Source organism: Danio aesculapii, chromosome 12 (assembly GCF_903798145.1).
Source record: "Danio aesculapii chromosome 12, fDanAes4.1, whole genome shotgun sequence".
Lineage (NCBI taxonomy): Eukaryota > Metazoa > Chordata > Actinopteri > Cypriniformes > Danionidae > Danio > Danio aesculapii.
In genome coordinates, this window is record NC_079446.1 from 5,916,438 (window position 1) to 5,941,294 (window position 24,857).

The 24,857-nt window shown below is 35.9% G+C and overlaps 2 protein-coding genes across 4 annotated transcripts in view; one reads left to right on the plus strand and one right to left on the minus strand.

Annotated features, from left to right (window-relative positions):
- The first annotated feature begins 878 nt into the window (after positions 1-878).
- pde6c (phosphodiesterase 6C, cGMP-specific, cone, alpha prime) lies at positions 879-19,581 on the plus strand. 3 transcript variants are annotated; one of them, XM_056469697.1, is made up of 22 exons: positions 879-1,346; positions 4,212-4,364; positions 6,015-6,104; positions 6,180-6,320; positions 7,516-7,590; positions 7,688-7,752; positions 9,774-9,840; positions 10,000-10,047; positions 11,940-12,089; positions 12,175-12,318; positions 12,405-12,470; positions 12,560-12,706; positions 14,905-15,012; positions 15,090-15,199; positions 15,285-15,372; positions 16,001-16,101; positions 16,181-16,288; positions 16,374-16,437; positions 17,960-18,034; positions 18,129-18,212; positions 18,396-18,549; positions 19,463-19,581. In XM_056469697.1, the coding sequence occupies exons 1-22, from the start codon at positions 879-881 to the stop codon at positions 19,513-19,515; spliced, it is 2,559 nt and encodes an 852-aa protein (XP_056325672.1). In that variant the 3' UTR covers positions 19,516-19,581. The 3 variants fall into 3 exon arrangements, with proteins under 3 accessions (XP_056325672.1, XP_056325673.1, XP_056325674.1); XM_056469698.1 differs by having other exon boundaries at positions 19,466-19,581; XM_056469699.1 differs by having other exon boundaries at positions 19,478-19,581.
- A 3,840-nt stretch (positions 19,582-23,421) lies between these two features.
- The window catches only part of fra10ac1 (FRA10A associated CGG repeat 1), a 29,440-nt gene continuing 28,004 nt past the window's right edge, over positions 23,422-24,857 (minus strand). Inside the window, exon 14 of the mRNA XM_056470053.1 lies at positions 23,422-23,679. Within this exon, the coding sequence (XP_056326028.1) occupies positions 23,637-23,679 (43 nt within the window). The 3' untranslated portion in view covers positions 23,422-23,636. The remainder of the gene's footprint in view (positions 23,680-24,857) is intronic.

The window sequence follows — 24,857 nt, forward strand, 5'->3', positions numbered from 1 at the left end:
AGGAAAGCTGGATATTTCTTCAAAATATCTTCTTTAGTTTTCAACAGAATAAATAAATAGAGAAATATCTGGAACCAATTAAGTTTTTAAAGCAATATTTGGTGGAGTTGTCAACAAGCTCTAAATAAAAATATTTAATCATCAATGTTATCTGACCTTCATCGAATAAAACAATTATTGACGTTTTACTCAAACCCATGCCTAACATATCCAGTAAAGCCAGAGAAATACATTTTTTTAACTTTAAGCAGTTCGATTTAATGTTTTCTTTCAATTTTATGTAAGTTGAAATGACGTGTATAAGGCAAATTTGGTTCAACTTAAAAATTAAAGGTGTCAACATTTGAGTCAATACGTTAAATGTTTCGAATCAAAAAGCAATCAGACTCTTTTAACCTCTTGAAATTTAGCGAAGCATTTCTCTCCAAACTTTTCTATTGCATTAGCTGCATCTAATCTCGTTTTTTTACATGTAGAACCCATGCAAGACTGTCCCTATGGCCCTAAAGCCTCAGTATATTAGATCAGAAACACCACTGTCTAATCAACAGGCCGATGTGACAAATAGTTGACAAAAAACACTTTCTCTGCGCGACTCCTCTTTAGGAGAAAACAGCGGCTCTGATTGGATTGTCTGCCATAAAATGATCAGGGTGGGGATTTGCAGGTTAAGAAAGCTTAGGGGTTTAATGTCATGACGTCACTTTCATTAGCAGCCACTTTGATCCCTTCAGCCTGTAAGCCACTATTCTCTGCAGCCTGTCGGAGGACGATGAGCCTGTCTGAAGGAGGAGGCCACTGAGAGCTTCACTTTTCATCCCGACAGCCTACAAGTAATGAATCTGTGAGAGGACCAGGCAGAGAAACACACTTCAAACATGGCAGACAAGGATAGCGTGGAGAAGTACTTGGAGAATAACCCCCAGTTCGCCAGAGAGTATTTTGACAGAAAGGTGCGATGCGAGGTGATCGCCGCTGCATTCGAGGAGAAGCTGGAAATCAAGGATCCGGCTTCATTCAAGGATGTCAGCCAAGTGCAGGAGGCTGCCATCCTCTTTGACATGATACAAGACATGCATTCACAGACCATCATGGAGAAGGCCATGCACAAGGTCCTGCAGAGGATATGTTTGCTGGTCAACGCCGACCGATGCAGCTATTTCATATACCGGGCCAGAAACGGCATCCCAGAGCTCGCTACATGTCTTTTCGATGTCACTCCTACATCCAAATACGAGGCCAACCTGGTGAACCCGCAGTCTGAGATTGTGTTCCCCACTGACACTGGCATAGTTGGCCAAATAGTAACCACCAAAAAACCAGCCAATGTTCCAGATGTCAAACAGGTGAGTGAAGGCCCGTCTGCACACCAGCAATGATGACTATAACTAACACAAGACGACAATGTTAGGCATTCTAAGCACACGCTGCAGTTTTGTGTCCCGATGCTTTAAACACTCAGGATGGATTCTGATTGGCTGTTCAATGATTTTATTCAAGCCAAGAATATTATGTAATATCACTGAATCAACCTACATTTTTTGCAATGTTACTTTCAAAAATGTAAAATATATCAAACAAATCATTTACATTTAGTCATTTAGCAGACGCTTTTATCCAAAGCGACTTACAAATGAGGACAAGGAAGCAATTCACTATAAGAGCAGCAGTGAATAAGTGCTATAGACAAGTTTCAGGTGTGTAATTTCAAACTAAACTGGAGAGAATCAATATATAGTGCAAGTAATTTCAAGAGTTAATATTAACAACATTAACAGGCGTCTTAACCGTTTCTGTTCATAAGTTATCATTAAAACAGAATAATTACTTAGTGTGGTGTTATGGACTCAATTTATCCAAAGAAATTGGTCAGCTTTTTACAGAATTCAAGGATTGAGGCTAATTTTTGAATAGCCACATAACTTGAAGCAACTTACATGTGTGTAAACAAAATGTATCTCAATTTAATTTTGAATAAAAAACCCTATCTGTTCTTTATGTCTGTCCTTTAGAGCTTATCCTTTAGATAACCATGTTTTTTAGAATAGCATATAGCAATGTATTTGTTCTATGTCATTTTGTGTCAGTGTTTTTAATCTGTTTTTATATGCCTAATTGATTAGTGTTTATGTGTCAAAGACTTCAGCAATCCACAATGCAATTGTAATATATTTTATTACTGTCCTTTTTTGGGCGGATCTTTCCGCTGTAGCGACCCCTGATAAATCAGGGACTAAGTCGAATGAAAATGAATAAATGACAGTCCTTTTTTTAATCTTAATTTTTTTTTTTTGATGAAGCAAAAAATGCCTACTATGATATAAAGAAGACAAACAAAATGTAATCATTTTAACAGTAATTTATACAGCAAAAAATCTTGTCAGCAAGAAACATTTGTTGACCCATTGATTAACATTATTTAAGGATCCCGGTGCAGCCCCAAAATACTCATTGTCTCTTTAAAACTATACTTCGCTACTATTCTTAAAGCCTCAGGGTCCGTTTGTCAAGTTTTTAATCATTTAACACTTATTCTGATATGTTCAAATGAGAACATTTTTCATTCTTACATAAATCTTTTAGGCTAAAAACTCATAAAATAATCATATTTTGACAATTTATTTTCATTTTAAACTTAATATGCTTTCTCTATATATGAAATCACCTTTGTGGACACCAAAATAGGAACGTCTCAACAGTATCCATGTTTTGTCTTGCTTATCGAGATGTTCTCAGTGTAGTAATTTCTGAAAAGCCGATTTCACACTAGTCAAAATATTGACTGAAAACAAGAGAAAGTCATTTTAGATCCAGAAGAAAGCGCTCCTGTGTTTTTGCTTTTTATAGTGCTCTAATATGCTTTAAACGCATCCATTTATAAAAGACACACAGTGAGTTAAAACGCAACAGCTTCTTAGGAGTCTTAGGCAGGTCTGTGCAAGTCCACCATTCGTTTGACAAAGGATTAAATGGGTTTTTTTTCAGTCTTGCGTGATGGAGGTCAGTCGACCCCATGCTGAAAAGCAGCTTACTTTCTGTATTCCCAGTACAACTCCTGCAGGCTGGTATTATTTAACAGGCAAAGTTGGGACCTTTTTTTGTAGTCAAATGTGGATCGATAAAGCATAAATTAGCATTTGTTGACTCATAATTAATCATCAACCGTCATTTATGAAAAAGAAACAGAAAATGAACATGGATTATATGCTTTTCAAAATGAGCAAAACCGACAGACTTTTATTGTGTAATATTTTAAATATTAAAGCTTTCAGAAAATGTCAAGTTGTGCTCATGTTAAATTAACTTGATTATAAACAGCTAAAAAACTCAAACTCCTCTTCACTAAGCAACATGAAGCACGTTTGACATTAAGCAGAATTCCCACAAGAATACTACTGTGTGAAAATAAATTGGAAGTGAATATAATAAACGATCTTTTCATTTTCTAAATATATCAGAGAGGTGTTTAATCATGGCACACCGATGCAAGCTCAGCTTAAGTGTTCGAGACAGGGTTAAAAGTATTAACCTTCCTTGCATAACAGAAGTGTAAATTTAGGTAGAATTAGTCTCAGTGACAGGAGAACAAATCCAAATGACTTCTAGAAAAAGATCTTTAGCATTAATAACTGCAGCCTACGGTCAAACTATGGTCAATGTGGCCTAAGCCATAAATTTACTAGCAATACTTACATTATTGCTTTAAAATATTGCAACCAGCACTGTAAAAATGCTGGGTTCCACACAGTTCCTTCATGTTGTCCCAACACAAATCGGTTAAGTTAATTTAATTCTCTATTATATAAAACATTAAGTGGATTGAATTTAAGTGAATAAAACTATTAATTTTTAAGCAAGTAGTTTGAACAAACAGCAAATATATATATATATATATATATATATATATATATATATATATATATATATATATATATATATATATTCTTTTGAGTCATTGAGTAATGACCTGAAGTCTAGAAATATATATTAATAATTTTATTTATACGCTATATTCTCCTTTTTTTAGATTTATTATTGTTAATGTGCATCAGTGTTACACCTTTTTAAGCATTAAAAAGGACAACGAATGAAGAAGCAGCACAATGGAGATTTTTTTGTTTAATTCCTTTTAACTCCAGATGTATTGGATAACGTGACCAGCCTATATTTTAATCAGTGTATCTGTTCTCAACACATGTGTTTCTCTATAGAATCCCAGGTTCAGTGATTTTGTGGACAAGCAGACGGGATACACCACTAAAAACATGTTGGCTGCTCCGCTCATGCAGGGAAAAGACCCACTCGGTGTGGTCATGGCAATAAACAAGGTCGGAGCAAATGAATTCTCTAAAGAAGATGAAGATGTGAGTATAGGAGATTTTCATTTTCTACTTGAGTGGTCAAAATAGCATCAAAATGTTGTTACATACAGTTGAAGTCAGAATTATTAGCCCCCCCCCCTTTACTTTTTCTTTTCTTTTTTAAATATTTCCCAAATTATGTTTAACAGAGCTAAGAAAGTCTTATTTGTTTTATTCTGGCTAAAATAAAAGCAGTTTTACATTTTTTAAAAACCATTTTAAGGTCGAAATTATTAGCCCCTTTAAGCTATATTTTTTTCCGATAGTCTACAGCAGTGTTTCCCATCCCTGTTCCTGAAGGCACACCAACAGTACACATTTTTAACCTCTCCCTAATCTAACACACCTGATTCAACTAAGCAGAACATTAGAAAAGACCCCAAAACCTGACACAAATGGGTCAGATAAGGGAGACATACAAAATATGTACTGTTGGTGTGCCTCCAGGAACAGGGTTGGGAAACACTGGTCTACAGAACAAACCATCGTTATACAATAACTTGCCTAATTACCCTAACCTGCCTGATTAACATAATTAACCTAGTTAAGCCTTTAAATGTCACTTTAAGCTGTATAGAAGTGTCTTGAAAAATATCTAGTCAAATATTATTTACTGTCATCATGGCAAAGATAAAACGAATCAGTTATTAGAAATGAGTTATTAAAACTATTATGTTTAGAAATGTGTTGAAGAAATCTGCTCTTCATTAAACAGAAATTGGGGAAAGAAATAAACACGGGGGCTAATAACTCTGACTTAAACTGTATATGAATTCCAGTAATGAGTTGTGTGTTTTTATATACTATGTGACAGTTGTGATTACGTTTGCAAGTCAAACTGAGCCTGTTTTATTTATAAAATTCAGCAAAAATCACAATATGAAAAATAGTAAATAAGAAAAAGATTAAAAGAGCATTACATCTTTAGACATCAGATATGGGAATATATAATAAATGAATTTGTATTCAACAATATTTTCTAATTGTACTTATATAATAATATAGTGTATACCAGGGGTGCTCAACCCTGTTCCTGGAGAACTACCAACCTGCTGATTTCAGTTGCAGGCCATATCAAACACACCTGCCTGTAATTATCAAGTGCTGTTCAGGTCCTAATTAATTGGTTCAGGTGTGTTTGATCAGGGTCGGAGCTGAACTCGGTTGAGCACCCCTGGTCTATACAGCAATTACAACTTCATAATTTCATATTTGTGCTATTTGAAATTGATCTTCAGTGTATCTGTGTAGTTTGTGCTGTAAAACAGGATAAAAAATTTTATGCTGTTTGATGAACAAACTTTACTAAATCTGGCACCCGAGCATTTGTTATCTTGAGTGCAGCCTTTTGTTAGTGTTTTATTAGTTTCTTCATCATATCGTCTTAATTTAAAGGAATAGTTCACCCAAAACTGTTATTTAAAAGTTTCATTGTTTGAGTTTCTTTCTTCTGATGAATAAATTTTAATAGAGTTGGAAACTAGTAACCATTACTTTTAATAGTATCAACAGAATAAAGAAACTCATAAAGGTTTGGAACCACTCGAGGTTGAGTAAATAGCGAGTAAATTGTCAGTTTTCATTAAACTATTGCTTTAAAGTGTTATAAGCAGACATTATTTATTTATTTAGTCAATGTGTTACCTTTTTCAGGTATTCAGCAAGTACATCATTTTTGCCACAGTCATCGCCCTGCAGCATTACACTAACTACATGTATAATGTGGAATCTAGAAGAAGCCAGGTAACCACACACACACCACGTCATCTCTTCATAATGTGATTTAAAGCTGAGTTTGACTGTAAACCATTGGCGCAGGTACTTTTGTGGTCTGCAAGCAAAGTGTTTGAAGAGCTGACGGACATCGAGCGTCAGTTTCACAAGGCTCTGTACACCGTCAGGACCTACCTTCAGTGCGAGAGGTACTCGTGCGGCCTGCTGGACATGACCAAAGAGAAGGTTTGTGACCGTCCTACATAGGGCTGCACAATATATTGGAATATTATTCGCAGTAGTCTTATCTCACGATACACTGTGATAAATGCTGAGTTTCACACAAGTCCTTCATGTTGTCCCAACACAAATTGATTAAGATAACTTAATTGTTTTGACAAATTAAAGTGGATTGAACATAAAACAATTAAGACAAAACATCAAGAATTGTGTATTTTCAGCTAATTTTAAATGAACAAACACTAAACGTCTTTTATTTGAGTGTATGCTACGTTAAATCTAATTTTCGTATTTTTTTTAAGAGCTATGAAGGTATACGGTTTGTTACTTTATTACAATTCATTAAATCATTCATTTTCTTTTCGACTTAGTCCCTTTATTAATCTGGGGTCGCCACAGCGGAATGAACCGCCAACTTATCCAGCATATGTTTTACACAACGGATGCCCTTCCAGCTGCAACTCATCACTGGGAAACATCCATACACACTCATTCACACACATACACTACGGACAATTTAGCTTACCCAATTCACCTATAGCGCATGTCTTTGGACTTGTGGAGGAAACTGGAGCTTAATAACGATTAATTTTATTGAGTTATTTGTACCTGAATACTGTTAGACTCCGAAAACGATAAAGCATTGTTTATTTCAATTCTATCTTCTTTTATTGTATTTATCTGTGCTTGCAGATGCACTTCTCTATAGAATCATCTCAATCACTTTCATTCATTTTCCTTCGGCTTAGTCCCTTATTTATCAGGGGTCGCCACAGTGGAATGAACCACCAACTTTTCCGACATAAGTTTTACGAAGCAAATGCCCTTCCAGCTACAACCCTGTACTGGGAAACACCCATACACTCTCACATTCACACACACACTCACACACTACTGCCAATTTAATTCATCCAGTTCACCTATTGCACATGTCTTAGGGACTGTAGGGGAAACTGAAGAACCCAGAGGAAACCCACGCCAACACGGGGAGAACATGCAAACACACAGAAACGCCAACTGGCCCAGCTCAATCAGTCTAAAATCATTAATTCTTTCCAAATAGAAATATTCAAGTCATCTGGTGAAATTGTATTCATATCGCAATGCATATCGCAGAATGACTAAATATCCCAATGTTTAATCCTCCATATCATTGATCCGTCAACTCATATTAACATCTGTCTGTACTTGATGTGTTCAGGAGTTCTACGATGAGTGGCCGATTAAACTGGGAGACGTGGAGCCATATAAAGGCCCGAAGACTCCCGATGGCAGGGTAACAATTTCCGTTCACTTCAGTCAGTGCATATTACTGTCCAGTATATCATAACACTTTGTTTTTTTTTTTGTTGTTGTTGTTTTTAATCTAACAGGAGATCATCTTCTACAAGATCATCGATTATCTGCTGGAAGGCAAAGAAGAGATCAAAGTTATACCGTAAGCATGTTTTTATAAGCAGTATTCGCTCTTTAGTAATTATGAACCGCAAATCTTATGTTGCACGAGTATATTTTTGGAAATAGGCAAAATATATTGTATGGGTTGGCGCCAGTAGCCTAGTGGTACTGTGCACCGATGTGCTCACGGTGACCCGAGTTTGATTCCCAGCTCGAGGTTCTTTGCCGATCCTTCCCCTCTCTTTGTTCCCAATGCTTTCGCGTTTAAAATCTCTACTGTCCTGTCATAATAAAGGTATAAACCCCCTAAAAAATATATATGTATATATATATATATATATATATATATATATATATATATATATATATATATATATTGTATGGGTCAAAATTAGGCAGTGTTAATGACAAAAGTATTTCGAATATTAAGTAGAGATCATGTTTTATGAAGACATTTTGTAAATTTCCTTGTGTAAATGTATCAAAACTAATTTTTTTATTAGTATTGTGCATTCTTAAACACTTTATTCAGACAGCTTTAAAGGCATTTTATTCAGTATTAGGTTTTTTGAACCCTCCGATTGCAGATTTGAAAATAGTCATATCTCAGCTGTCTTACAAAGTGTACATGAATGAAATGATTATTTATTCAGCTTTCAGAAGATCTCAATGTCCATCAATCAACACTTATGACTAGTTTTGGTGGTCCAGGATCACGTTTTATAAAAATAAAGAAAATAATATGTGTGATAGATGCAGTTATGCATAATATACTCTGCCACACATTATAGTATGCCTTGATTTTTGGTAAATATCTGACTTCTACTACAGGGCTGTGGACAAAGCCTGAAACAGATATACAGATCAATCAACAATTGGCTTTGCTGATATTTTACACTTTTTGTTAATCTGATATTGGCTTTACACTGATATTGCAAATAATCTTGTTTAAAACACTGTTAGCGCTGAAGAGATGTGTGTTATTTGCTGTAAATGAGCTACACACACATAATGGTGCTGCTAGAAAACATTTTAAGACATTTTCATTCATCAATTTTCTTTTCGGCTTAGTCCCTTTATTAATCCAGGGTCGCCACAGCAGAATGAACTGCCAACTTATCCAGCACATGTTTTACGCAGCGGATACCCTTCCAGCTGCAATCCATCACTGGGAAACATCCATACACTTTCTTTCACACACGTACACTACAGACAATTTAGCCTACCCAATTAACCTATACCACATGTCTTTGGACTTGTGGGGGAAACCGGAGCACCCGGAGGAAACCCACACCAACGCAGGGAGAACATACAAACTCCACACAGGAACGCCAACTGACCCTATAAGACATTTTATACACCACAAACATTTCAATTCAATTTATTAACCAACTTTAACCCAGTGAATGGGTTTGTCAATAGTTTATTCGAATTCGGGTTGGAATAACCCATAATTTAACCCAGTTTTGATTGGTCATCCTTGTCTCCAAACTGTTTGAAATCTAACCAAATTTCCCTTGAAAATTCCCCTAGGGATAATTATACTTCACACAGGATAGTGTGCTTGACAAACCACCTACAGGAAACACTCTCTTTCCTCTCTATATGCACCAAACACTTTCCTCCAAACACTTTGCTATCAGGACACAATAGTAATAATATTAATACTAACAAACTTCTAAACTAACCAAGACTTGTCATGGCATCTACATAATGCTGCTCTTTGGTGATTTGAGGGGCCCTTTTATTGTCAGTTGTAAGGATAAAAAATAATAAATATAATTATTTACATTATTATAATTAACAACAGAGCCAAAACAACATTATACCAAAGTTTGAACATGAACAGGTTACGCATTTTGAGGTTGAGATTAATAACCCGTAATTGTTAGAGTGCAGTATCCTTCAGATTATAATGAACTGAATCATGAAGAGTAGTGACGGCTGTGGTTTGTGGAAACTGATTTCGAAATGAATGCTCAACATGCACCTATGAGTGTATTTTTGTCTACAAGCTTCTGCAAATGTAACATAATATTTCACATTTAAACTTTCCTCCAGGAACCCTCCTGCAGACCACTGGGCACTGGTTAGCGGACTGCCCTCCTATGTTGCTGAAAACGGCTTTGTAAGTCCATGCATTGAATGTGTGCCATTTAATTGTTTTCCCATGATATACAACCACGTAACCAAAGCAAAAAGAGCCATGTAGTGGGCTAAACAATCGCATTATACTCCTGCCAGAGCTGACTTGGAGAAATCTTATTTTATTTCTCTTCTTCTGCAGATCTGTAACATGATGAATGTTGCTGCTGATGAGTACTTCACATTCCAGGTACCGTAAAACAACCCAGGATTAAATTCCACTAAGAGCTCATATTATTCCTGAAATAGACACAAAACTGTAACATTAAGAATGAGGGATCATTTAAGAGGATAGTTCACTCAAAAATGAAAACGTTCTCACTAGTTATACACCCTCAAGTGTTTCTTTATTTTGTTGAAGATATGTTGAAGATAGCTGGAAACCTGTAACCATTGACTTTCATAGCAGAAAAAAAGAATACTATGGGAGTCAATGGTTACAGGTTTCCAGATTTTGTCAAAATATCTTCTGTTGTGAAGAAAGAAAGTCAAATAGGTTTGGAACAAGTGAGAGGAGAGTAAATGATAACAGAATTTTCATTTTTAGGTGAACTGTCTCTTTAAGGTACAATTCTCACGATTGAGAAACCATTAACTAAATGCAAATTAAAGAAAAATAGTATTGTTTATGTTTTGCTTACCCCATTGGCAGATTATTTTGCTTGTTTTAAGGAAAGACTCACTTAATTTTGACTCATTATTTCTTAAAACAAGACAATATGCTTAGCTTGTCTAGAAAATGCTGCTTGATTTAAGAATTGTTACATATTTGGACTAGAAACAAGACAAAAACTTTAAGAAAAGCAGCATTTTTGCAGTGAAATAAACAGGAAATTTCTTAATAACAGGCAGGTGATAAGACAGTAATTAATAGTGAGAATTGGTACTTAGGTGTAATTGAAACTAATCCCTTACAAAAAATAACTACAGTAAACTGAAGTAAAACTGCAGTACAACAGCAGCATATAGAAGTATAACTGCAGTAAAGTTAAGTACAATTGCAAAATTGCAATACAATGAAGTATAAACACAGTTCAAATACAGTACAATAAAGTTCAACAGCAGTATAAGTTGCAGTAAACTGGAGTAGAAACAAGTAAACTCTGTCTTTACTGCACTTGTCTTGCTGTGTAGTCTAATATGCCAATGGTATAGTAAGAATTGTACTGCACTTGTGTTTCAAGGGGTTTCTTCATCAACATCTTCCAAACATATTTTGTACTTTTTTCAGGGATGTTTTTTGGATTCAAGTAATTTTCTAATTAGAATTTTAAGAGTTTATTTACAAAAGGAATAATAAAAAATATCTGCAGGGAACTGTACAGTAATTTAATTGTAAAAATTGCAGTATAATGAGGTATAACCACAGTTCAACGACAATACAATAAAGTTCAACAGCAGTAATATCTGAAGTACAACTGAAGAAAGCCTAAATAAACTGAGAGGGGCAATATAGTGATATGTTATATCATTTATTGCACTTAGGTGCCTAAGTATTTAAAGTACACTTTAGTTTTATTATGTATTGCTGTGTTGTAGAAGTATTTCTGTAGTTAGTTATACTTCTGAAAAGTGTAATAACAATATATTGTGGTAGTTCTTCAGCAATACATCTCAAGTACTGAAACCTCATTGTCCACCAAGCAGGAAAAGTAATAGTTGTACTGCAGTTGTATTGTAGAAGTACTTCAGTTGTATTGCAATACTGCATTATTGAAGTAATATCACTTCAGTACTATTGCAGTAGTTGTACTGCAGTCATACTGTAGTATTAATTCAGTTGAACTGCAGTAGTTGTACTGCATTTGTACTGTAGTAGTACTTCAATTGTCTTGCAGTAGATGTACTGCAGTTGGTAGTACTTCAGTTCTCTAGCAGTAATACTGCAATATATTTAAATGACGCAGTTTTTCATGTCCAAAAAACTGCACTCTTCAGAAGTTAACTAAAACCGCAGTATTTTTTTAAATAAGAACTGCAGACATTTTTGGGAAGGGATGTGTTACCAAGAGAAAACATGCTATTAGCAAGGTGACTGTAACCACTCTTCTAATCATCACACTGTCTTGTGCAACTTTTCAGAAAGAAGCTGTGGACGAGACTGGTTTCGTCATCAAAAACGTTCTGTCCCTTCCCATTGTTAACAAGAAAGAAGAAATTGTCGGTGTGGCCACTTTCTTCAATCGAAAAGACGGCAAGCCATTCGAAGAGCAGGATGAACAGATTACTGAAGTGAGTGGCCACACGCTTACAATGGCTTTAACTCTATGAATCATGTGCTGCGACTTTACTTTCTGTTTATCAAACTCTATTTCAGGCTCTAACGCAGTTTCTCGGATGGTCCGTACTAAACTGCGACACGTATGACAAACTGAACCGGATGGAGTGGAGAAAAGAAATTGCAGAAGAAATGGTCTTGTATCAGACCAAAGCCACTCCGGCTGAAGTCCAGCAGATTCTGGTGAGGCGTCAGATCAGATATTTCTTGTCAGTAAAAAGTCCAGTCTGTTTTATAATATCGACTAAACATTTTATTTGTCTCATTAGAACACAAAGGAGAAGTTTGACCAGAACCCAGAAGACTGCGATCAGAAAGAAATGTACAAACTCTTGGTATGACCAGATTTCAGAGTGAACGTGACTGTTCTAGTTTGTTAATGAAAAGGATGATTTAATAAATCCACTTTTATTCTAACACACAGAGAGCCAACATTCCAGAGGCCAAAGATGTCGATCTGCTAGAATTTAGTTTCAGTGACTTCCCTCTGACGGAAACCGATCTCATCAAGTGTGGCATTCGCTGTTTCTTTGAACTGGGAGTGGTGGAGAAGTTCAAGGTGCCAGCAGAGGTGAGACGTCCACATCAACACACTAGACTATGAGCAAGCAAACTTTTTATTTGATATTACGTCACTTATTTGAAAATAAGTGTGCCCTCTCTTGGGTTTAGATCCCAGAGAAGATATTTACCATTTTAAGTTTAAGAGTCATATCTTTTTGTGTGTGTGTGTGTGTTTTAAAAATGGTCTTATGTTTGGAACATTTTAGACCTAGATATGGAGCAGCTTCAGGTATCATAAATCTTTTGTGTTAAATCATCTTAAAATTTAAGTTTGAGTCATAAAACTTTTGTGTATTTAGCATTTTCCCCATATCCAACACACAATTGCAATTTTGATATTTGTTGATGAACTTGAAGATGCACACTTACAGTGCATCCGCAAAGTATTGATAGCGCTTCACTTTTTCCAAATTTTTTTGTTACAGCCTTATACCAAAATGGATTAAATTCATTTATTTCACTCAATACCCCATAATGACGATGTGAAAAAAGAGTTTTTTAAGTTGTTGCAAATTTATTAAAAATAAAAACCTGAAAAATCACATGTTCAGAAGTATTCACAACCTTTGCTGTGAAGCTCTAAATTGAGCTCAGGTACATTCTGTTTCCACTGATCATTCTTGAGATGTTTCAGCAGCTTAATTGGAGTTCACCTGTGGTAAATACAGTTGATTGTCCCAGGGTTGACAGTGCATGTCAAAGCACAAACCAAGCATGAAGACAAAGGAATTGTCTGTAGACTTAAGAGACAGGATTATCTCGAGGCACAAGTCTGGGGAAGGTTACAGAAAAACTTCTGCTGCTCTGAAAGCTCCAATGAGCACAGTGGCCTCCATCATCTGTATGTGGAAGATGTTTGGAACCACCAGGACTCTTCCTAGAGCTGACCGGCCATCTAGCTGAGTGATCGGGGAAGATTGGGGGGGCCTTAGTCAGGGAGGTGATTAATAACCCGATGGTCACTCTGTCTGAGCCCCAGCGTTTATCTGTGGAGAGAGGAGAACCTTACAGAAGTACAACCATCTGTGCAGCAATCCACCAATCAGACCTGTATGGTAGGGTGGCCAGACGGAAGACACTCCCCGCCTGGAATTTGCCAAAAGGCATCTGAAGGACTCTCAGACCATCAGAAACAAAATTCTCTGGTCTGATGAGACTAAAATTAAACTCTTTGGAGTGAAGCCAGGCGTTACGTTTAGAGAAAATCAGACACCGCTCATCACCAGGCTAATACCATCCCTACAGTGAAGCATGGTGGTGGCAGCATCATGCTGTGGGGATGTTTTTCAGCAGCAGGAACTGGAAGACTAGTCAGGATAGAGGGAAAGATGAATGCAGCAATGTACAGAAACATCCTGAATGAAAACTTCAGAGTGCTCTTGACCTCAGACTGGGGCGACTGTTCATCTTCCAGCAGGACAATGACCCAAAGCACACCGCCAAAATATCAATGCAGTGGCTTAACAACAACTCCTTGATTGGCCCAGCCAGAGCCCAGACCTAAATCCTATTGAACATCTCTGGAGAGATCTGAAAATGGTTAAACACCATCACTTCCTGTCCAACCTGATAGAGCTTGAGAGGTACTGCAAAGTGGAATGGGCAAAAATTCCTAAAGACAGGTGTGCCAAGCTTGTGGCAACATATTTAAGAAGACTTGAGACTGTAATTGCTGCAAACGGTGCATCAACAAAGTATTGAGCAAAGGCTGTGAACACTGATGTACATGTGATTTTCAGGTTTTTTATATTTAATAAATTTTCAACAATTAAAAAAAATCACATTGTCATTATGTGGTATTGTATGTAGAATTTTGAGGAAATAAATGTATTTAATCCATTTTGTAATAAGGCTGTAACATAAAAAATTTGGGAAAAGTGAAGCGCTATCAATACTTTCCAGATGCACTGTAGAATGAAACACTGATCACTTTTTCCTCTAAAAGGTAATGTAAGTGAAATAAACTTAATTTAGCCTTAAAATGTATTTATGTTTATGCTTTCTTGCTGTTGTTTTGTTAGAAAATGTAACTTTGAAGGAATTTAATTTTAGTTTATTTCATTCTAGTATTATTTGTACTTCTAATTGTAAGATTATATTTTCTTATAAATTATATGCGATAATGACACTCCTAGCTCATGATATTTTCATTTTTAAAAAATATCACATAGCATTACAAAATCAAATGAATAACTTATACACCAGGTCCTGACCAGATGGATGTACACGGTGCGCAAGGGCTACCGAGACATCACCTACCATAACTGGAGGCACGGCTTCAACGTGGGCCAGACCATGTTCTGTCTTCTGCAGGTGAGTCTTTAGTGCAGCAAGTGCTTGATTACTACTAAAAACATCACAGTATTGATCATTACTTGCTTGTGCAACAGACCGGAAAGCTGAGAAGATACTACACAGATCTTGATGCCTTCGCGATGGTAGCGGCTGCATTCTGTCATGATATTGACCACAGGGGTACCAACAATCTCTACCAGACAAAGTCAGTCAGAATATATGTCTGTCTTTTTTTTTTTTCTCAAATAAAGCATGGAAGACATTAAGCTCACAGTCTGTTTCCAATGCAGGAGCGCATCACCTCTGGCCAAGCTTCACGGCTCCTCCATCCTTGAAAGGCACCATCTTCAATACAGCAAGACTCTGATGGCTGAAGAGGTGTGTTAGGTTCACCAAGCACAAAGTCTTCCACAGTTTAATTAGTAAAGTTTCATAAACTAATTTCGAGAGGAGCACGTGATATGATTGAGCACGCCTGGCCCCTCATCTGTAATCAGTAATAATCCAATCAGAGTGATCCTAGTTTACTATAAATGGATCATTTTCTCCCTACTGCTCTATCTTCGTTTGGAAGAATCCCCCCTTCCACCCCATCTCCTCCTTTTCCTCCCTTTTCTAAAGGGGGAGCTCTCGAGACCTACCTGATCTCGGATCTCCTGATATGGTTATTGACCGGGCGGGAGCCCTGGGCTCAAATATCTCCGAGCTCAGGGTTCTCTCCCGGGACAGCATGCCAAACCTGCTTTAAACGCCAAGCATATCTAAGTGGGAACTCTTGAATTATTGTTTTTAAACAACTTTACAAAAGGTGCACGTTATTTGCATCACAATCAAATTAAAAAAAGTTAAGGATATTAATTAATTACCATAACTTTATTAGTTAACAATAACTTTAACTAATTAATCAGTAACAGTCAAAGTTATTATAAATAAACATAGTTAACCTGCAGCTATATACTTTACCACAAGAACTAACCCAATGCTATTTTCTGCTTTTTTTATACAGAACGTTAACATCTTTCAAAGTCTGCAGAAACGCCAGTTCGAGACGGTCCAGCATTTGCATGATGTCTGCATCATTGCGACTGACCTGGCTTTGTATTTCAAGTAAGTCTTTGTCAGGTCTTGTAAAACCGCTCTCGAATGCATCATACTGATAAAGCTCCCGTTTTCTCACACAACCCAGAAAAAGGACCATGTTCCAGAAGATCGTTGACGCCACCGAACCCATGGCTAAAGAGGAGGAGATGGTCGCCCACGTGGCCAACAATCCCATCAGGAAGGAAATCATTATGTAAGCATTATTTCTCATTGGATGCTACTCAAGAACATGTTAAAGTCACGGTTCAAAGATATGACGTTTGAATGAATTTACTCAGGGCAATGATGATGACCGGATGTGACTTGTCTGCCATTACCAAGCCATGGGAAGTCCAGAGCAAAGTAGGCACAGCTTTGTTTATACATATTCAGGGTTTTCCAGTCAGTAGCCGGGTTTCCATCCAAACATGAAGCGAATCTTTTAAAAGTTTGCAATTAAATTCAAATTTGGTCATTTACTTAAAACTCCCATGAAATTAAAATAAAGTTTTTTAAATGTTAGTATCGGTATGGTTTATTTTTAGGATATCTATAAGCTAGTGCGCGCCAAAGCAGTGACACAATTCACAATTAAAATTTATAAACATATAAAGCTTGTAGTTTGTCTCTTCTACCTTAATGGATCAACAGTTTATTCATGTCATGTCATACTTAATTTTCTCATCACATCTTATAACCAATCAAATGCTCTCTAGTATCTGATTTACCCGGCCCACATTAAGGTGCTTCAGATTTGATGCAGAGCAGTGATAAAACAAAAACACTGTTGGCTGTTCTTTAAAAAGGGGATGAGCTGCACTATGTCCCGCCCTCTCTTTGTGTTTTGGTTGAGATTACATCAAACACTGATAAAAAATGCACATCTCAAAGCACTTCACAGGACCTTTAAAGTTGTTAGAGCGGCTGATATGGAGGACAAAACTGCAAAAACAATAAAAAAAAATGAAAATATATAAATAAATGAGTAAATAAATCTATTAATTCCTATATAAATAAAATAATAAAAGAGTAAATAAGTATGCAAATAAAATAATAAATGTATATAGAAATCCTGCATAAATAAATATATGAATGATTAATAGTGCGGGCAGGTAAATAATTAAATAAATTACACTAATGTTGGGGGGATTAAGAAAATGCTAAACTGATGAATGCAGTTGCGTATTTACTTTTCCTCAGATCAACATGCTAATGAGAGTGTCTGTCAACCATTCATTAAGCCATTATTGGTTGATCGCTAGAAAAAAAATTGCATTCGATTTTTGGACTGGCCTTTGATGATTGACAGAGACCCTCTCATTAGCATGTTGAGCTGAGGAAAAGAAACTACGTTCAAGAATGAAAATAAACATATGAAAGGGCCCCAATATTCGTGTAATTTATGTAATTATTTATCTGCCTGAACTTAATTTATGCAAGAATTTTTGGATTTTTTTATACATTTATTTATTTGCATATTTATTTATTGTTTTATTTATGCTGGAATTTATGGATTTATTTATGCATTTATTGATATATTTGCGTATTTATTTATTTGTTGTTTTTGCAGATTTCATCCTTCATGGGCTGACTGTAGTATTGGTAACCTAGCAACCAGCAGTAAACAAAGCAAGCATAATAGAAACCGCTGATTAGTCAATGTTCACTATGTCAGAGTTCATTCTACTTCCATCGCCCATCGTTCACATTAAACCTTTGTCGCAAGTTCAAAACCATATCAAGTAATCGTAAAAAATATTTATTTGCGATAAAAGGTATTTTTAATAGTAATCTGGCATTCCCATCCCTCGTTTCTCATGTTATACTTCAAAATGAGTTCCAGCTTATGGCATATTAATTGAACTAACGATGCTCTTTTCTATAGGTGGCTCTCATGGTGGCAGCTGAATTCTGGGAACAGGGAGACCTGGAAAGGACTGTGCTAGACCAACAACCCATTGTGAGTTTGTGAAGACCAGAGTTTTTGCTTTTGGTCTGAGACTGTGAGAAAAGCAGTGGCTGATTGATTCTCTATCTGATGAATCTTTCCCCAGCCCATGATGGACAGAAACAAGTCAGATGAACTTCCGAAGATGCAGTGCGGTTTCATTGACTTTGTGTGCTCGTTCGTGTACAAGGTAAATCTGTCAAGCTGAAATCAATTCTGCTTTTGCACAATCTGCACATCTGTGTAAGCGAAAAGCTAGGCGTCTGTCCATAATGGCCTCTTCTGGAATGTCAGCACAGGGAATGATGGATCGGCAATTACCGGTGGGCTTGTGAATGCTTGCAGCAACAGACCTCTTTTTTTTTCCACACAGGAATTTTCTAGGTTCCACAAAGAAATCACCCCCATGTTTGATGGCTTGAACAACAACAGAGTCCACTGGAAGGAACTGGCTGATATTTACCAAGCAAAAGTAGACGCTATAGCCAATGAGAAAAAGAGACTAGAAGAGGAGCAGGCTAAAAAGGGTGCGTAGGAAACATTACAATTCTTTTTTTCACAATTTAAAGGGAACATATTATGCAAAAATCACTTTTATAAGTGGATTAAGCACAGTTGTGTGGCAACAGTGTGTGAATATAGCCAGTCTCTAATGGTAAAAAACAGTTTGCAGAAACACTTTGATTGACATTCTCCCTTTTTACGTGCCCATTAGTGATGATCTCTCCCTCGTTAGTAGCATAGACAGCCCTGAGTGAGAAGCAGCCGTCCGGCATACCTGCCGAAGATAATGTGACTAAGAGGCTTTATAAATGTGGAGATTCACAGGCTGATCCCTAAAAAGTCTTAAATTCTATAGTATAAACATGACGCCTTAATTAGTCTAAAATCTGTGTTATAAATCCCCTTAAAGACTTTCTGTTTTCTCTATTTTTCACATTGAACGAAATAGGCAGAACCCGATAAAGTAAACACTTATGGGGATTTCACTTATGCAAGTAAAGTTTGTGGGGATTTCACTCTATAATAGCTTTTGACATCTGCGTCAACCAGTACATTAGCAAATAAAGAACTTGAGATGCATCGATCAACTGAATCGGACGATTTCTCGCATGACCGGCCTGACTGGGGATTCTGCTGCATCCCAATTATTATTGGTAGAATTATTAGTTATTATTAAATAGCTCAAAGACCACTTTCAGATTTTTTACTCTTTCTGTATATGATAAAGAGTGTTAAGGATGGTAATAGATTAGTTGTGTTGTGTTTTTTTTATTTGCAAATTCTATACTCAAAAAAAAAACTATACTATGCCATGGGCCTTAAATATCATTGTTTATAGTATTAAAAAGTATTACTAAAGTATAGAATTAATCATGACAAAAACTCTAGACTGACTCACACCACTGTTTTTTTTTTTCCTTTTTCTCACTGAAACAGGAGGTGAGGAAGGAGGAGAGGGAGGAAAGTCCAAAACCTGCACCATCTTTTAAACCACCAGAAATTGAAAGCCACAGAGGAGTCTGGGCCAGCTGGAAAACGCGAGAGGACGCTGAAAGGTGCTCCTAGGATCACTACGTTTTCACCAGCTTTCTCATTCTTTCCGTCTCATTTCCTCGGAATTACCTTCATCAAGTGAACATGTAGGCTTTGACCAGAAATGGAAGAACTGTACCTCTCAGATTCACTTTCTGACGGGATGCCAGAGCTAATCGTCACCATATAGACAATTTCATGCTTGCTCCTAATCGCTGTAACGTCAACCTTCGCTGGGGGAAGCGCCACATTTGCCACACAACGGTGGCCGAAACACTACACAAATGATTAATGCGCTGTAGTTCAGAGCTTACTTGGAGTTCGGCAGTTCAAAGACTGCAAAAGCATTAAGAATTAGAGCAATATGCATGAATAACTTCCAGAACGGTTACTAATTTATTGAAAAGAATAAATAAATAGCAGAATTCTTGAATGATTCCAGAATCACATTGTATTTAGCTTCTCTGTAAACGAATCATAGAAGCTTGCAGTTTGATTTTTCGTTTGACAAACGCACTTAAAGGTGAAGTGAGCCATTTTCGCACCACCAAAACAAACGAGACATGCAAAAATACTCTGTTTTTCGAACAGATAATTCTGTGGTTCGATTAACCACTTCTATGGTTACTTAATCTGAAGCAGTTCAACATCAAATTAAATGACACACTTCACCTTTAAGTTACCGACAAACACATTTGAATGCATTTCCATTGCTCTGTTTTGGGATGAAGGGATGAAGCTGGGATGAAGCTGTGGCTTGTTAGCAATCGCAAAGATCTCATGCTAACTCTTCAAAATGAAAATGGCACTAAATTTCTCGTAACTTGCGGTGTTAACGACTTGTTGCATTTGCATCTGCAATTGTTTTTAGACTGCTGCGATACAGGACGTCTTTTCTACTGTTTTGTTCTTTAAAAAAAGATGAGATACGGCTAATTCTGTGTCAAGAACGTTCCGGAACATTTCTGACCAGATGTTTTAATGATTTAATGATAACTAAGCACATAGTTTTCAACCATAATGTATTATCAAACGTATAAAATTGAGCGCACATAGAATATCAATTGATAATATAGAGGTATTTGCTTAAACCAAACGTTTAAACTATTTTGAAGCGGTATTTCTACGGAGGTCAGGGAATATTTAAATACAGTACATGCTATGCCGTGACAAGGCGAAAGGGAACGGTCAGTACTTGGAGATGTGTAAACCTATAAGGAGATTTGAAGTGAGTTTGATGGGGGGAGCAGCTCCTGAGATTCACTCTGTTTTAATCTTTAAATACCATGCTTATTTAAAGCAGACTACTGAAGCCTCTAGATATCTCACAAGCACCCTTTTTAAGGTTAAAGTCTCTTGTTTTTCTCTTTGGGATCTTTAGAGAATCTGATGACAGCGGTGTTTGAACTAGTGAAAGAACTGTTTATTTCAGATAGCTGCATGCTGATATCCAAAATAGGTCATTCCTTGCTTAATCGCCGATTTGAACAAATAAACTAAAGGATATATATAATACAACCAATGGGAAGATTGAGTAAACATACAAATACATCAAATATTATGCAGCATACGCTTGTTGGAAAATCAGTTAAGGCCCTTAATCCAATAACCAGGCCCACGGCTGTCTAAATAACTCCTCTGGAACTAAACGTAAATGTCAAACCCTCTAAATCCAGGTCAGACCGAGGCCAAAAGTGAGTCAATCTCATCTCAGGTTTATGGTTTGTGCGCATTGTTAGGCTTGTGAATAATTCCATGTACTGCATCATGTGAAGTGAGCGTGCAATCCGACCCTATTTACTGATTATGCATATAAGATACTGTAAATGATGTCATGTGAACGAATAAACACATTAAAATGGAGCTTTCTGGAGTAATCTTTGACCACATCTGCTGTTAGTTAGAGGTCTCGGTGACCACAGGTTGCTGAAAGGGCATGTCAGGAACCCCTCATGACTTTTCTATCATGTAGTGGATTACCTAATAAAGCTGGATCATCCCCAGGTAAAGAGGCTCAGGTAATTGGCTGACAGCCAAGACGAATGACTTCTCTCTTTCTGTGGATGGTGCAAGTTAGAGCCAAACTGCTCAGCATTCATAATGGCAGACTGCACCTCATCTGTCATTTTGACATATTGAAATGCAAGTGTAGCAGCACCAGACTGAAAAAAAAAAGACTTCTTGTGCTCATCTGGCCGATTCTGCATGCTGATTGGCTCGCAGTCACTGCAGTAAGCTGACTTTCTACTCTGTCATTGTGAGATTTGAGGGGTCGGCGCACGTTATACAGTTGAAGTCTGAATTATTAGCCCCCCTGTTTATCCCCCCCCCAATTTCTGTTTAACGGATAGATTTTTTTTCAGTACATTTCTAAACATAACAGTTTTACAGTTTTTCTCAGTGGCTTTGGTGCATTTCTCACAACACTATTTACATTTGCACACCAGTTAATGCATTTCTCAAAACAGTCATTTGTGCACATCATAGTAGCAGTTTCTCATTCCTCCTAACAAATTGTAAATGCTTTTGGACACGCATCAACTGCTTTCATACAACTCTCTGCTGTTTATAACATTATCATTTGCTTATGTCATGTCAGTCAAAATGAACTAAACTTGTGAATGCTGAATAGTCCTCTAAAACTAATAATCCTCATTTCATTACTAGAATCATTACATACAAAAATGTTGAACTAGCTGTCAAAATCTGTCAAGCAAATTTTAGTTAAAAAAAAATTATATTTTTTTCCCAGAAAATGTCTTCTAAATTGAACAGTTTCATGAATGATTTACAGACCTACAGACCTAGGAAAAAACCTAGAGTAAACTGTCATAATGACAACATGACGAAGACATTTGACTATCTTGTTCATTAACAATGGTGTCAGGACTTTTCATTTTGATGACACTGACTCTTTCATTGACATCAATACTTGCTTTAGAGGGATGAACTCTCCATTTTGAGCAAGTGACACGCCTTTGCAGGTTATCAACTAGGTTTTCCAGTACTAATAGTTTTGAGAAATACATTAACTGTTGTGCAAATGTAAACAGTGTTGTGAGAAATGCACCAAAGCCACTGAGAAAACTGTAATATCTCATTTCTAGTGACTCATTTATCTTCACCATGATGACAGTAAATAATATTTGACTAGATAATTTTCAAGACACTTCTATATAGCTTAAAGTGACATTTAAAGGCTTAACTAGGTTAATTAGGCAAGTTATTGTATAATAATGGTTTGTTCTGTAGACTATCAGGAAAAAAACAGCCTAAAGGGGCTAATAATGTTGACCTTAAAATAGTTTTTTTTTAAAAATTAAAAACTGCTTTTATTCTAGCCGAAATAAAACAAATATGACTTTCTCCAGAAGAAAAAATATTATCAGACATACTGTGAAAATTTCCTCACTCTGTTAAACATCATTCAGGAAAGACTAAAAAAAAATACAAAATTCAAAGGGGGCTAATAAATCTGATATAGTGAACTGTATATAGTGAATATATGACGCTTTTGTCCAAAGCGACTTACAATTGAAGAGGCATTCAGAGATTCAACAAGACGAGGCAATACACACAAGAAGTGCTAAATCTACAAAGGAACCGTTCTCAAAAAATTTAGTGCTAGCTTTAGGAGGGGGGAGTGTGGTTTGTTTTAGAAAGAGAAGACTGTTTCTACAAACACACTCACCCGTGTGAAGAACACTTCAGAAATGCACAAGTTTATTTATTTATTTTTTTGAGACAGAAAAGTGTTTATACAGGTGGTTTGTGAACCCCACTCACCTGTGTGAAGCACACTTCATAAATCCACAAAGTTTTTTTTGATATTCCCAAGTAAAAGACACAGTAAAAACATCACATTAGACAGTCTGTCAACGTTTAATGGGATATCTATTACTGTATTTCGAGGACATCCGGATATCTTTCAATCAATCTTTTCATTCTTTAAAAAATGTAAACATGAACACAAGTATACTGATGTCAATTGTTATTAATCTATACTTCTCAAAAAGAAATCGAATAGGCATTAAAATAAAACAGAATGGGATTCCTCTGGATTCTGCCTCTTTCAGACTCACAGAAACATGTCTTCAAAATACTCGTCAAACTCTTCCTCCCTGAAAAACAATCAAACACATCTGTGTAAGAAAAACATCAGTTTGATTACAACAAAATTGTGTGTGACTGCTCTGATTGTGCAGTTCATAGTGTGACACCCCCCCCCCCCCCCCCCCCCCCAAAGGACAAGAATGGGTGTTGATTAATACACTGCAAGAAATAAAGGTACGCGAGCTATTTACAATGTTTACAATGCTCTACTTGCATTTAATCAAAATTTCAAATATCAGAAATGACAACAGAATGTTAAGATTTAATTAACGTCAGTTTTAATGTTGTTGATTAATGCACTTACTCGACAGATATCAATCATTTATTTTCTTTCTTCCTTTTCCCTGGTTTATCACGGCGGAATGAACCGCCACTTACTTGACAGAGTTATATATTTTTAATTTTAGGTGGTTTGTGTAATGTGTTTTATGTTTAGTAAAATAATTTCTAATTGCATCTTTAGTGATTTTTCAACTAATTACACTGTCTTTTCCCAATAGGTGGATTTAGAGGTTTTTGCAAAAAAGCAGAAGTGGATTTAGCTGGTTTTGACACAAATGAAAATCTAATTTGATAAAAGACCAAAGAATTGTCTAAAGTGACATTTTTAGGAAAAAAGTTATTTTATTTACTAGCTAATAACCTTATCATATCATATAAAATAAAACTTCTGAACCTAATCAGAGGAGCCTTAGAAAATGCTCATTTGAAAGAAAAGAGGCCAGATGGATTTAGAGGGTTCTGCATCTGAACTCTCTCTCTCTATATATATAAATAAATAAATAAATATATATATATATATATATATATATATATATATATATATATATATATATATATATATATATATATATGTACATATACATATATATATATATATATATATATATATATATATATATATATATATATATATATATATATATATATATATATATATATATATATATACGTACATATAGAATATATAACAACATATAATATATAACAACATATATATATATATATATATATATATATATATATATATATATATATATATATATATATATATATATATATATATATATATATATATATATATATATATAATGTTTATTTTCACCATCTCTTTTAGATATACTCCTTAATGATAAATCTTCCCACCTCCTCGCAATGACTTCTGGGACTTCTGTTAAACATCATT

What these genes read in the sequence shown, in the direction of transcription:
- pde6c (XM_056469697.1), top strand. Translation starts at nt 879, where the DNA reads ATGGCAGACAAGGATAGCGTGGAGAAGTACTTGGAGAATAACCCCCAG. An exon ending in TCTCTAAAGAAGATGAAGAT is followed by an intron (nt 4,365 to 6,014) that starts GTGAGTATAGGA and finishes TACCTTTTTCAG; the next exon opens with GTATTCAGCAAGTACATCAT. An exon ending in CCATGTTCTGTCTTCTGCAG is followed by an intron (nt 15,013 to 15,089) that starts GTGAGTCTTTAG and finishes CTTGTGCAACAG; the next exon opens with ACCGGAAAGCTGAGAAGATA.